This window comes from Porites lutea, chromosome 1 (genome assembly GCF_958299795.1).
Source record: "Porites lutea chromosome 1, jaPorLute2.1, whole genome shotgun sequence".
NCBI classification, from domain to species: domain Eukaryota; kingdom Metazoa; phylum Cnidaria; class Anthozoa; order Scleractinia; family Poritidae; genus Porites; species Porites lutea.
This window is the reverse complement of record NC_133201.1, coordinates 55,145,151-55,159,868: the sequence shown is the minus strand read 5'-3', so window position 1 is coordinate 55,159,868 and position 14,718 is coordinate 55,145,151. Positions and strand designations below refer to the sequence as shown.

At 39.1% G+C, this 14,718-nt stretch overlaps 2 protein-coding genes and 1 pseudogene across 2 annotated transcripts in view; 2 read left to right on the top strand and 1 right to left on the bottom strand.

Moving 5' to 3' along the window:
• Positions 1-14,718, top strand: part of LOC140922259 (ribosome production factor 2 homolog) — a 368,864-nt gene that overhangs the window by 162,729 nt on the left and 191,417 nt on the right. The gene's annotated exons all lie outside the window — the stretch shown is intronic.
• Positions 1,069-2,813, top strand: LOC140940081 (uncharacterized). Its single transcript, XM_073388970.1, has one exon. It carries the CDS (start codon positions 1,069-1,071, stop codon positions 2,752-2,754), a length of 1,686 nt encoding a protein of 561 aa, XP_073245071.1. The 3' UTR covers positions 2,755-2,813.
• On the bottom strand, positions 3,202-6,312 carry LOC140940073 (uncharacterized; annotated as a pseudogene).

Below are 14,718 nucleotides of genomic sequence, written 5' to 3'. Positions count from 1 at the left end.
AACAAACTCCTCAGAGATCTCAAGAAAATTAAACGGCGGATACCGACGGACAGGAGTATCGGAATCACGCTGTTTATTACCACAAGTTTTCCGTAAAGTGGCCATCGATTTGCTTGCTGCAGATGCGAAAAACTTATTAAATGCGTTGGCAATGCATTGTTTGTCAGAAGAGACAACGCCGTCCACTTTAATGTTTGGAGAAGTAGCTTTCTTTTCTCCCGGTAGGATTTTCTTAATCGTCTTCCAAAACGATCTGTGATCACCACCACTTTTCTCGATGAGCCAACAGCAAAGCATCTCGCGCTCAATATTTGCATATCGTTTCTCGGTGTCTGTTAGTGCTCTGAATGAGAAAGCAACATTTTTTTAATTCTTCGTGTTGATTCGTGCACTAGGACGACTGTTTCCTTTTTATGATCAAAATACGTAAGTGAGACTTGAAGATGAACTTTCACGATATTACATGAGCTCATTTTGACCCAGTTCTTGTTAAGCCCAGGCTTAATTTTATGGCTTAATGGCAGCTACGGTTTTTTTATCTCCTCTTGCTGTTTTAGAAGGCTACTGAGTTGAGCAAAGTTTTGATATCGTTCTGTATTAAACGGTCCCCACATTCAGCGTACACCTTGTATACATGCATCAGGAGTTCTGGACTTCCGGTTGGATCGCACGGCATTGTGGGTAGGCGGGCTCAGAAAAGTGGGCATCAACTTGCAGCTTCGCCATATTGGATTACACGTGCAGGAATATAGAAAATACAGTTGGACTGAGATAAGTGGGCATCAAATCCTTGTTTGGTCGCCATCTCTGCTTGTTTAAAGTTGTTTCGCTTGATTTATTACCCTTTGTATTCACAATCGAATCGAAACGAGACTCACTTACAGAAACTCCAGTGACAAGGCCAAAACAGGTAAGGATTCGTATTTCTGTTCCGTTTTGTTTTTATCTTCTAACGATTTTAGGCTGCAGAGTGTAGTCGATTTGAGATGGTACGAGTATGATTTTTGCTTATTTTATACTCAGACTTATGTCATATTTCTTTTGTTTTAATGTAGATTAACTTTGTCCATGGGATTCGGCCACAGAAACTGTGTGGTCCTAGGCTGTCCCAACAGTGGACAGAGGCTTGGGAAGTGGGCGGCGAAGACCTGTGAGCATCATGGTTGTAAAAATGGAGCAAGCATGTGTGACTGCGAGCCACCCTTTAAATTATTCCCATTCCCGACAGAAAAGAAGAACCCGGAACGCCGATTACAATGGGCAAAAAATATAAGCAGGAACAGTTTGAATGGGGCTCTTTGGATGCCTAACAAGGATTCAAGAGTTTGTAATCTACACTTCGTTGACGGTGAACCAACAGCTGAAAACCCAGACGCAACTTTGCAACTTGGTCACAGCAAGAAAACGAGAGCCTCCAAACGCCCACCACCAACGCCACGGGATAACTCTCTTGCAGTAAGATCCAGAAAACGAGCTAAGCTAGATACAAGCAGCGATGAAATACCAGTACCTGTTCTTGACCACTCAGCTGACAACCTGGCTTGTGATGATGTTGACATCCAAGACCCTGAGCCCTCTACTTCTGTCAATGATTGTGTTGACATAGACAGAGCATCCGTAATTCATGACCATTGCTATGTCTATGGCTGGTATGAAATTAATGAAAATTCGAATTTTTGCATGAACACATGTTGCTTGAAAAGCAGACAAGACAAAGACAAAAAAATCGTGGAACTTTCAGAGAAAATACAGGAGCTAAGTGAAAAAGTGAAGTTGCTGGAAGTTCAAATTGTAGCCAAACAGGATAAGGGATTGAAGCATTCAGATCTGAGAAATGACCAGACTGTAAATTTACTGACTGGTATCCCATCAAAGCCTGCCTTTCACAAATTATTTAACTCTGTCAAAGGATCTATAAAAAAAGTGAGATATTGGAGTGGCCCTAAGAAAACATCCAGAAAAGGCAGGAACTTTAGGAAATCACCAAAAAAATTTGGACCAAACCGGGCTCTTTCTCAAAAGGACGAGTTTCTTTTAACACTAATGAAACTCCGTTTGGGATCCACCAATGCAGACCTTGCACAAAGATTTGGAATTTCACGAAGTACCGTATCAACTATTTTCAACACATGGGTCAAAATTTTGGCTAATGAACTGAAATGCCTAATATACAATCCTAGCATGGAAGTTGTTAAGAAAACACTGCCAAAGAAGTTCAAAAAACCAGGATACTGCAAGGTGCGCCATATAATAGACTGCACTGAAATTTTTACAGAGACCCCAAGCAACCCTGTAATCAGAGCATCAACGTGGTCAGATTATAAGCACCACAATACTGCAAAAATCCTAGTTTCAATCACCCCAAATGGGGCCTTCAACTTCATCTCCGAGGCATGGGGTGGGCGCACCTCAGATGTCCATTTAACAAGGGAATCAGAGTTTTATAACATCCTTGAGCCATATGATGCAGTAATGGCAGATCGTGGATTCACTATTGCAGAGGATCTTTTGCTTCACAGAGCTGACCTTTTTATTCCGCCAGGGAAACGTGGACAAGAACAGTTCACGAAAGCTGATGTACAGAAAACTAAAACAGTAGCTAATCTACGCATTTTTGTAGAACAGGCCATCGGGCGGCTGAAAACATTCCGTATAATCAAGAACGAACTGCCCATCTCTCTTATTGGTAATCTTGATAACATTATTATTGTCTGTGCTGCATTATGCAATTTGTACAAGCCTCTTTGCAAGTAACACGTTATTTTTGGCACAAGATATAGAGTCAAATGTGTAATTCACGAGAAAATCCATACCCCCACTATGCAGGGAAATTGGAAATTCCAGCGGGGGGGGGGGTCAATTTGCCACCTGTTTTATAGGAGATAAACATCCATAAAAACACTACTGCACTTTTCATTTGGAAATTCCTTAGGGGTTGGGGGATCGTTTGAAAAATAATTCCCTCCATGGTTTGGGTATGGGCTTTTTCTGCCTCTTCTGGAATAACACAATTCAAGATATCAATGGTATGTTCACAGGTTTAGGGAAACTGATTTCCTTCCACTGGTAGGATGACATTACCACAAATATGCATAAACAGGGGCTTAGCCAGGGGGGGACTAAAGGGCCTGGCCCACCTCTCTGAAAGGTAATATACAGTAAATATATGGGACAATCAAGTCCAGAAAAAGCACAGGCCTCTCCCTTTTAAGCCTTGGGCCCCTTTGAGCCCCTTTTGACAAAACCCTGGCTACCCCAGTAATACAAAATTTATGTTGATGTCTTAATAAGACCAGTGTAATCAGTGTAGGAAGCAATTTTTTTATTAACAACTTGATGAATGTTTTATACTTTTGACATTAGATATCAAGGATCAAATAAAGCAATGACTAATACAATAATACATGTAGTTGTTCAATTATATTGTGCAGGCTCCATGGAAATATGATTGCCTGTTTATATAATCAGTCAGATCCATTTTCTAGGTATTTTTTTAAACAATTTATTTTCGCAGTAGTTTCAGGGCTGGTGAAAGACAATTACTATAAAACCAGGTTAGATTTTCTTCAAGCCTATGCCAGTATGTGGCATTAAATCTGATTGTTTCCAAGTGATAGCCCTTTTGTGTGTATACAAAGAAATAGCCCAATTGCCTCTTTGTTATGGCCATCTCACCCTGGACCTGTGCAAAGTACTGATGCTGCTGCTTTAAAGCTACTTTTCCATTACACATACATAAGTATGACAGATTATCTGCTGAGGGAATTTCATTGGCAATACTAAAAGGGTTCTTGATCTCTACTACTGCTTCCCCACAACAAGAGCACTCTATCAGCAAGTCTGGGGATGCTCCCAAGTACTGTTTAGTTTTATCAATAAAGATACCACATTCTCTATACCTTACATCCTTGTGGTGTTTTTTGAAGTATTTGATGAATTCCTTAACTGCAATGGGCTCCATATCTCTGCCATATTTAAGAGCTGGTTAATTTGTAGGTGGTTTAGCTTTTCCCAATAAGCTATCAACAAGTTTATCGGCACTATTTTCTTCATTGACTTTCATTGATTCTACTTTAGTGAATACTCTATAAAAGTTTGAGGCAGTTATTCTGCCCTCCCTTTGCTGGTGCCAAGGCTCATTACCAGCCTGGCCAACAGCTATTTTCTCTATAGCATCAATTTCATCACTGGAGAGTATGTTACTTTCTCTAGGAGTAGATATTGGCTGCAGTGGCTCTGGTGTGCATTCAGCTTGACTCACTGATTCTACTTTAGTCAATGCCCTGTAAACATTTGAGGCAGTTATTCTGCCCTCCCTTTGCTGGTGCCAAGCGTCATTTTCAGTCGGACCAACAGTTATTTCCTCTATAGCATCAATTTCATCACTGGAGAGTATGTCACTTTCTCTAGGAGTGGATATTGGTTGTAGTGGCTCTGGTGTGCATTCAGCTTGACCCATCAACACAAAACAGGAGTCTGGAAATGTATCCTTTAAATTCTCGTAGAAACTTCTCCTTCTCTCACTGTCATCCAGAGCCCTCTTTTTTTCTACCGGCTGAAAGAGGCTACGCCTGCTGTCTACAGTTGGTCTGGTAGGTTCTTAAGAAAACAAAAACAAAGCTGATCAAATCATGAGGTAATCATAGGCTCAGAGGTTGCTACATTTTGTGGTAATATTACAGGAACACTGTATCGTGATGCTGCATGAATGAAGTTCAGCCTTGTTTGCAAAAATTATAGTTTAGCATATTCATTTTTCAGCATTTCTCCAATAGTAGTGATTCCTATGTCCTATGTTTACTATATCTTACTTAGTTACCTTTATTTAGTTTTGATGACTTCCAATTCATGTCAGCAATCTTTGTTGGCTTGATAACTGTCTTTTCTGATGGGACATTCCACACACATTGTCTTGATGAGCAAGCTGGGTTGGTCATTCCACTTCTATTAGCAGCCTCAACTCTAAACAGCAATGCTGTGATGTGAAAACAAGAGCTGCTCATTCTGAAATTATAAAAAAGGGAATGAAAATAATCATGTCGCATCTAAAAACCTCAACACTGTTGGGGGGCTCAAGAATAATATTGCCCTGCTCCTAGTTTTGTGAAATTCATCTCCCAATTATTTAATAATTAGACCTCAAGTCAGAATGTGCTATATGACAAATGCACCACAGGGCCAGAGGCCAATACCACAAAAAGATGCAAATTCTAATTGTTTTAGTATAGACCAACAAGTTAATCTGTTTTGTGAGTGTGGATACCATTATTTTGTGTTGAAAAAAAATCAAATTGCAAGAAAGCAGGTGGTTTTGCCAGGCACGGCCTATCATTAATAGGCCATTAGTTGCTCACTCAATCAGAATGAAGGATTTGTAATAGACCACTAGTTGGTTTATACTATACCATGACTCTCTCTTAGTTTCAAGGAGCTTGTACCCTTTTTAATTCCATGGTTGAGTCCCTACCACCATATAGCACCATCACACCAGTAACATGAAACTATGAAATGAGATGAAAAATAGGGTTAGACCCTACAAATTAATACTAATTTATGTTCACTTTTATCTGTCTTGGTAATACAAACCCAGCAACACATGTACAGTAGGCATTGACTATAAAGCCATTATTCTTGTTCGCACAAATCCATGCAGAATGCGGTGTATCCGATATTTTCATGGAACGAGTGCATTTTGCTTTTAAAAAGCAATATTCCGAGTCATCCGTGATTTTATGACATGATATCTCTTTCAACCAGCCAGAGTCAAACAAACGATACGCCTTCCCTTCTTTGTATTCATTTAGGACGCGTTTGTGGAAGTCAACATCCTTCCCTGGGTGATCAATCATCAAAAACAATGTTATATCACTCAGGTATATCGGCGGCCAAGAAGTCATGTTCTCGCTTTCCTTCACCCAGCCATCCTTCAGTTTCAAAGGATCTGGAATTGAGGTCCCGTTTGGCATTATGAGTAATTTTGCCTTCTCTTTTTCGGTAGTAGCAATTCGTTCCAGAGCAGTTGGCTTGATGGAAATGCCCATTTCTGCCGCGGCAAATACGCGGGCTACAAGTTCAGCTTTGGTTCCTGAAACCTTCAAGTCCCGCTTGCGACAGAACTCTTTCAGTTGCTCAGGTTTCCATGTCTGGATAACCTCGAAAGGCAGCTCTTCACGACTCATATCACACCTACATTATAACAAAATAAATAAAAAGTTAAAACGTATTCAACTATCAGAGCTTCACCTCTGCTCCGACTTCTGTCCATTCATTTAGTTAGGAGATAAAAACAAAATGGAACAGAAATACGACTCCTTACCTGTTTTGGCCTTGTCACTGGAGTTTCTGTAAGTGAGTCTCGTTTCGATTCGATTATGAATACAAAGGGTAATAAATCAAGCGAAACAACTTCAAACAAGCAGAGATGGCGACCAAACAAGGATTTGATACCCACTTATCTCAGTCCAACTGTATTTTCTATATTCCTGCACGTGTAATCCAATATGGCGAAGCTGCAAGTTGATGCCCACTTTTCTGAGCCCGCCTACCCACAATGCCGTGCGATCCAACCGGAAGTCCAGAACTCCTGATGCATGTATTAACGATAGCCCAGTATGTTCTAGGCCCGGTTCAGACGCCGAACTTTTCATGAGCCAAACATATATTAATTCGAATTAAGGCCGACCCAAATTATTTAGACCCGCTGAACTGATTCAGACTCCGATCTTAATTGCAGCTGAACTAAGTTCAAAAGGCGACAAATGCTCATTTCCGTCAAACTGCTTGCATAATACGTTATAATGCGATAGGTTCGGTACAAAGCCTTTCCAAAGTCGCTCCAAAGGCGAAATTCTCGGCCGGGCTAGGCGAAACTGAACGGCTGAGCCGTTACAAATTGAAACAGGCGTTCCTAAGAGACCTTGTCACTGTTTTCGACGCCATCTTGACGAGTAGGCAAACTCGTGAGAAATTACAGTGTTCGTATGAGGATCCAATGTCGAATAATTTCTGTAAAACCGCTGTTCTGGAAAAATATGAACTGTAAACTAAAGCTACACAGCAAAGGATTTTACCAACAAATTTTGGGGGCCGTTACTGCGCTTAAATTTCTCCAGAAGCTTGCTTTAGATTTTCCATATATTTGTCGGCAATTTTTCCCCGGAAATTTTTACAGACAAATGTAATAGAAAATTTTAAAAAAGGGTTCTAAGTCTTCTAGCGCATGTAACGCCCTCAAATTTTTTAAGTAGAATCCTTAACAGTGAAGCATTAGTTTACAGTTCACATATTTTTTAAAACAGCCATTCACGGAAATTATTCGACATTAGATTCTCATACAAACACTGTACTTTCTCACGTCGGGTTTGCCTACTCGTGAAGATGGCGTCGAAAAAACCGTGACAAGGTCGATTGATTCAGTGCCGAACTTTTCATGTACTTAATTCAATGTATTGGGTTCGGCTCATGAAAAGATCGGCGTCTGAACCGGGCCTTAGAGTTGTTTGCTCTTCATAACTTGAAATTCGTATTCCTCCTACGTCAAATCCCATTCAGCTGTGTTTCTGATGTTTCTTTATATTATAGTAATTTGGTCAAAGCACAGCCTGAGAGCGGTCGAGTTCTTGTTCTTTGTTTTCGAGATCGTAGGGTCTTTTAATAATTTTACGGAGACCCTCTGTAAGCGAAGTCACCTGAGGAACAGATCAAATGCCTGAGCGAGTTTAAGATAAGCCCATACTGACCTTGTCCGAATGATTCCTTGGAAAGCAACTTTGTGGTCCCCTGCCAAGGCTGGAAAAATGGAACTGAGTTTATCGCGTGTTTGTCAGCTGAAATGGCATCATGAATTTTCGTGATGTTAACTGATGCGGAAGAAGAAAGTTCAGATTGAATAGAGGTTATTTGTCTTATCGAATAGTATTGAATAGAAATCCGCGATTATTTGTCATTCATTAGAATGTTTTCCTCCACGGCCTTTTAATATTGGCATATAATGGGGTTATGCACCAAGCACCAATGATTGTTTTGTCAGTTATTCCAGAATGCACGTAGTGGTCATTGGTCAAGGGTATGGGAAATTTCATTTTATTGAACCTCCACTAAGTTGTGTCACGTTCATGATTTGTAATAAATCTGTTTTGACCACACGGGGCCAACATGTACACAATCTGTCCACAATCTGTTTGCTTTATAACAAATGCACTGGATTTAGCGTTTGCTTCATCTGTAGCGGTATATTGCTAAAATGTGCATGGATCAATGCTAAAGAAAGGTTGAGTTAAAGTGGTATTTTGAGAGATTTTTTTAGTTCACTATCTTGACTTTTACTTTTCGATTTCTCTTCTTCCCTCTTTTTTCGCTTTTCTTGCCTCATTTTGTTTTTCTTTTGCTGGGAATTTAGAAGGCTTTATTTTGGTGGAAAAATTTTTAGGAAAGCTTTTAGGATCTTAGGATTAGATGAAAAAGGCAGGTGGGTAGTGGAACAAGATTTTCATGGAAACTTTCTGGTAAATGTTACATTGTTTTTTACCTTTTCCACGTTGTGCGTGACTGAATTGTCCTTATTCTGGTATGGTTTGAAAGATTTCTTCACTCTACACAAGTCAGCGGTCAAAGTTGTCCTTGACCATTAAAACTGAAGACGTCACAAGCGGTAGAAGGGACGCGGATCTGCACGGGTGGTCACGGGCGGCTCAGGGACGAATGGGTTAAGTGTCGTCTTTGAAGTAGAATGTCGTCCCTATCCACATACAGTCCTGAACTAGTCTTTTCACTTTTTTCCACCAAGAATGAGCCTGATTGAGCAAATTAAGATTGCCGTGACACGCATAGAAATCCGTGAAATAAGTTAGAAAAAGAAATGAGAAGAATTAGAAATAATTTATTAAAAACGGACTGCGAGAAATCACAGACTTTTGTCGAAATTATCAACATAACGCAAATATTAATTACGCTCAGTTGACATTACACAAAACTGCCAAAGACTACAGCTTATACAGATCATTTTGAAATTCAATCAATCAATCAAAGCCTTAGTTTATTATTTTTGGGGGGAGACTTTCCATTTTCCATTTCTCTTCACTGTCGGATGTTCGTTAACCCATCCAGTATAGAGCTTTACTCGAGGGGTTTTCGGATCTTATGTTACAAAGTTATTACCAAGCACAAATTTCAGTTATGTAAAGTTAAAAATGTAATTTCACCATGAGCTAAATAAAGAATTACTAAATAAAATATTGCCTTTGAAGGACCCTTTAGTTGTCTAAACAGACAAGGAGTAAAAAAACAGTCGTTGGGTGCCCCTGATTCAATGCTGCTATTGTCAGTTCAGTCCGGTGTCCGCTTAATAGAGGTTTTTAACAATAGAAATTAGAAAAATATAATTTAATTTAGTGTCTCCGTCCGCTTAATAGAGGTGTCCGCTGAACAAGGGTTTGTTATAAAGGCAAATATAAGATATAAGAGCCACGGCTAAAAGCGAAGCTCTGGTTAATAATACTTATAAACAGAAAAAAAAATCGTATAATGCTAAAAGCGGACGGCAATAAAAATGGCATCAAGATCAATAGATTAATTAGCAAAAAAAACCAAATTTGCTAGTGCAGCACACTTTTTTTCTAATTAGCAAAAAACAAATTCGCACGTGCAGCACGGTTTTTTGTCTTTCTTTTCCGTTGTTTGTCACGACTACAATGCTGTTTTGTACGACTAAAACGTAAAACGTCCTAGTTACACCTTATTTTTATGGAGGAATTGTCGTATGTGTTTACCAAAGATTTTGTTTCCTGTGTTCATGATCGCTTTTATGTTTTCACTGTCGCTCATTTTCACCTGGCCGCTAACATTTCTCATTTTCTCACCACCGCTATGAAATTTTCATGTTTTTCTTCCAACGAAATTCGTCTCCCTAGCTCTTTCTCTGTTGTCCACGTGTTGTTTTTTGTTTTTTCTCCCTAAAATCCGGGCGGCCACGCGATTTTCTTCCGTTGCATTTGGGTTGCCATACCTGTTGATTGAGTCATTTTATTTGGTTTGCCTGTGGTGTAGCCTCCCTCGCAGGCGTTTTTAGGGGAGTTCGCTTTTCGAAAAACGAGCTCCCCCTAAAAACGCCTGCGTGGGAGGCTACTTGTGGTGGGACGGACGGTCGCTCGGTGTACGGTCACGTGATTACGAAATTTTCCAGGATGGGTAGATTTACTTAGCTATGGGGCTCCGCACTCGCGCGCTCCTATAAGGTTTTATAGTTAGCTTCCCATCCAGCTCAAGCCAGAGTGTAAGCAGGTGAAAAAAAAGACTGTTTTAGAAGTCTGCTCACGTGCTCTAAAGTTAAGCTTACATTAGACGCCATATCGGCAAATTTTAGGGTCAGTGGCGGAGCGATCAAAAAACGTAGCCGTCCGCCATTATGAATAAGCTTATCTCTCAGGCAGCACGATTGGCTATCGCTTTACAGGCATTGGGAATATTTGCCCCAAAAATTTAATTTTGTAGCTTCGAAAATTAGTTATCTCAGAAGGATTCATCAGTTGCGGACGTCGATGATTGTTCTAACATTTATTTATCATACTTGCATTTCAATAAAATTTGACACTACTGCCAGCTACTGTGTTATGGTTTTAGTTCTCTCTTGTTTTAGTTCCAAGCGGGATGGGGGAAATTTTTCATTTTAGATGTGTTTGTAATTTTTCTTAAATGATAACTCAACTCCAGTCCCTCAAAAGGCAAATGGAAGGGTCCTTAATTTCTTTGGCTCAGAGTTTATTGAGCTTCACGAGGTTCTGTGACACAAGTATTTCTACAGCTATAAGTATATAGACGAATGCTTCGTTTTTAGGCCTGGCTAAATCTATATATTATTAGTGCTAAAATAAGAGCTGCTAGGCTCGAATACCAGCCGCTTTGCGAGAAATGAGCCCGCTCACCTGCCCCGAACAGGACGGGGGCCATTTCACAACCAGGTTAGATGGTTAATGACGTGTTACTTACGTCATTGATGACGTTAACATGACGTCATAGCATTAAAGGGCGAATGTTGTCACACTTAAGAGTTTATATTACATTTAAGGCTAAATGTTATTCTATTTAGGCCTTCTACATCATTATTTTCAATCACCACTAGTCTTTCCTAGTTTTTTTCGCATAAGCAAACAAGATCTGCGTGAGTCAATAATTGTTCTAGGTTTTAGAATGCAGAATCTCTTTTTCCTTGTGTAAATTTGGATTAGTGCTATTTAAACTTGCTGGGTGTCAAAAGAGCAAATTCGGTATTGTTAACAAATGAAGCCATCGCGAGCAAAAATAGTAATATTTACTAGAAGTAATCAGGATTAATAAGTGCGTTCGAACATTGGTCATAGGAATTGAGGTTGGTGCAGGGTGTCTCTTTGAAGATACTTGGCTCAGAGGCTAAAAGGAATAAAACAAAAGAAATGAATTATTCTTCCCTTAATCGATCTCAATGCGGTTTTTTCTTTATATCGCTTAGCCTTGGATCCAAGGATGAATTTTAATAAATTTGGAACTGGCAAATTAAAACCCCATTTACACGCGCTAAAGAAATCGGCACGGCACGGCACGGCACGCCAAATTTTGGGCACCGTGCCTCGTTTACCCGACCCCTAAAATTTTGAGCACTCAGGTGCCACATTACTTTTGGGACCGATACGTTTACACGTCGAAAATTGGGAATGCCGTGTCTTAAAATCGTCAGCACGGTGCCAAAAATTATGCGTCCCGTGCCGATTTTTTTAGCGCGTGTAAATGGGGTTTAAGTAATATAACAGGTAGTTGTGTTAAAGGGGCTGTATCACGGTAGTCCAGTTCATTTTGTTTCAATTTGCCAATTAATCGCCCTCAATCGCTATGAAACTTAAAGTAAGCAAAGAAATGACAAAATCAGAAATTCGAGACAAACAAATATGTCTCCTGAGCATTATTTTTGAATGAGTTGCAAACAGCAGAGATCAACTTTGAAAAACTATTAGGCTGAACAGTTTTCAAAAACCCTAATTTCAGTCTGTTTCAATTTTCTTCAGTTTTGCCCATCCGTGGCATCTGTTGTATCTGTTGTGTTATTTCAATTAACCTTCCTTTAATGTTTTAAGCGGTTATTTTTACGTTTCTCTCAATTTAGCGGGCATTTTGTAATAAACCTACAAAATTTTCAAAAAAGATTTCATGTACTTCCAAAAAATATTGAGTTTAAACTTACCGAGTAGAACAGACCTGACGACCAGCTGACTGACGAAGAAAATGAACAGCGCAGACGAAGAATATAATCATAATTTGTGATGTAAATACTAATTTTGAATTACTTGTAACATTTTAGTGTGTAAAAAAATCAATTACTGTATAACGATAATAACAGTAGTTTTGGGAGTAACTGCAGAATACCCGGCCATTCTGAAGCTATACCCCTATAATAGTAGGCACAGTCTATACATTATTCAGAATGAGAAACCTGTTCCAAAACTCGATTTCGTAGCCTTATTTGTAAAATTCAAAAAAATGTCAAAACTGAATTCAGCGGGCTTTAATCAGTATCCTGACCTCTGCTCCAACGTTTTCATTAAAACCAGAAACTCATAAGGGGTTGAAACGTGTAACTCTCATATGTTTGCTTTGTCCGATGCTCGTGATTATTCATTTTCAAAAGTACGATATTTGGAATGAGAAGAAAAGATAACTGACCAAGCAAACTTCGTAAACAACGTGACGTAATTTTACTTCACGTTCCCGCGCCCGCTTAAAAAAATGGACGACAAACGGGGGAAAAACTCCCGAAAGCCGAGAAAGATTTCGAAGGTTGAAACTTGGAATCTGAGCAGGATATTATTGGCTTACCACCCTGGCCAAACGTAATATTATGAAATCCACTGATGTCCTTGCGACTTCTTGAAGTTGTCACTTCAAAAAACGATGCCTCGTTGACTCTCTGGACAGTAAACTTATACTGCAAATAGGCTTCTAAAATTCTTATGTTAAAAGTCTAGAATAAACAGTAAAAAATATTTTCCAATAAAATTCATTAGCTGCATATCGAAAAGTGTCGAAAACCTGAACCTGACATCTTCGCAAAAAGTGATGCATGTAATGAATGTGAGAAGCATTAAGCTTAAATTCAGCTTGGATGTTTGTGGTCACAATCGTGTTTTGAGCTAATTTTATGAATGAACAAACTCAAAACAATAGGCAGAGAAGCCGTTTCTTGAAAATTTTTATTCAAAATCCAAAAAGTTAATCCTTTAAAGCAATTCGCAAAACACTATCTGGATCGTGGATCCGTTCACGCAAGCAAAATCGGCTGAACACATGGCAAAATTCAACACAAAATCTATTTCAAATCGGGGCACATTTTGTAATTTTTCTTCAACGCCGAATTAAGAGAAAAATTTATAAAACCTCTATGAAACATTTAAAAATAAATAAATTTACTTTCAAGAACGTAATTGTCTTGGCCATAGATTGCAAAATGTACCTGAAAATTCAGCAAAAACTTCGCTGACTTGGTTTCATTTCAAAGCAGACTATGGGCTCCGCCGTGAAGAAAACAAGGTTGAATTCCTCGAAGGACGATTTCTTGATGAAAAGCTTCCCTTTCTCCACAAAAAGAAAGCTGAGCATTCTTTTGAACTTTCTCTTTCTATTTTTTTGTCTTTTAACGGTGTATTTTTAACCTTGAAATGCAGAACTCTTGTCTTAAAACATCTGCATGGTGATCGCGCAGCAGCCATTTTGTTGAAAATGGATATCCCTCACTGAGGTTTCCAAATATGGTAAAAGTGAATATTCACGAGCATCGAACGCGAGTTACACGTTTCAACCCCTTATGGGTTTCTGTTAAAACCTAATACCACAAAAAAGTGGGGTCGACTTAAAGGCTACAATTAAAAAAAAAAATTAATGACCTTTAAAATCGAATTGATTCATATTATAGCTGAATGACAGCTGCAGGTTTTTCAAACGTTTTGTGGCCGAGACACTTTTAAAACCAAAAATATTATGAGTCGGACAAAGTTCGTCATAGTTCACCGCGCCATTTGCAATCCATATTTTAGCGAATTGCAGGATTTACTGGTCAGAATGAATCATGAGAGTTCCAAGAATAATGTAAATATTGATAGTTCGGCGGCAATATCCTTCGTGAGGCACTTTCTGCTTGACTCCAAAAGCCAGCATGTTGTTGCTCCTCTTAGCGTTGACTTTCATTTCCAGCTTTCAGGAAGCGAAGCAAGCTGTCAGAAATCCATCGAATCTCGACATAAATGGGTATGTTGTGCCTCTGCACTTCCTTAGATGAAATTTATCTTGAGCATTGTGTGAAAAAGGCTAGGAAAGCAATAAGCTGTGACAAAGTTAGTTTATGTACAAGCAGTTTTTTAAAAACAGGGGTATACAACTACTCAAACTTTTCAACTTTTAAGATAAATACTATAGGTAGTGATGCGCATTCTTTACTAAGCTTTACTTACAGGACGGTATTTTTCAAATTAGTTCTAGACTCAGGACCTTTCTTTTCCGCGTCCCAGAATATGTCATAAACAAAATTGGATAGACAAGACCATTGTGGATCCTTGGTACTTTAGCAAGGTGGAAACGGTTTTTCGACTCCCAGAAGGTTTCAATCTTCAATCAAAGTCATTTCTTTTATTCCTTTTCATCCTCAATACCATGGTGTAAGCATGGATATTTTCAATATCAGTACGATACCGATAATCTATC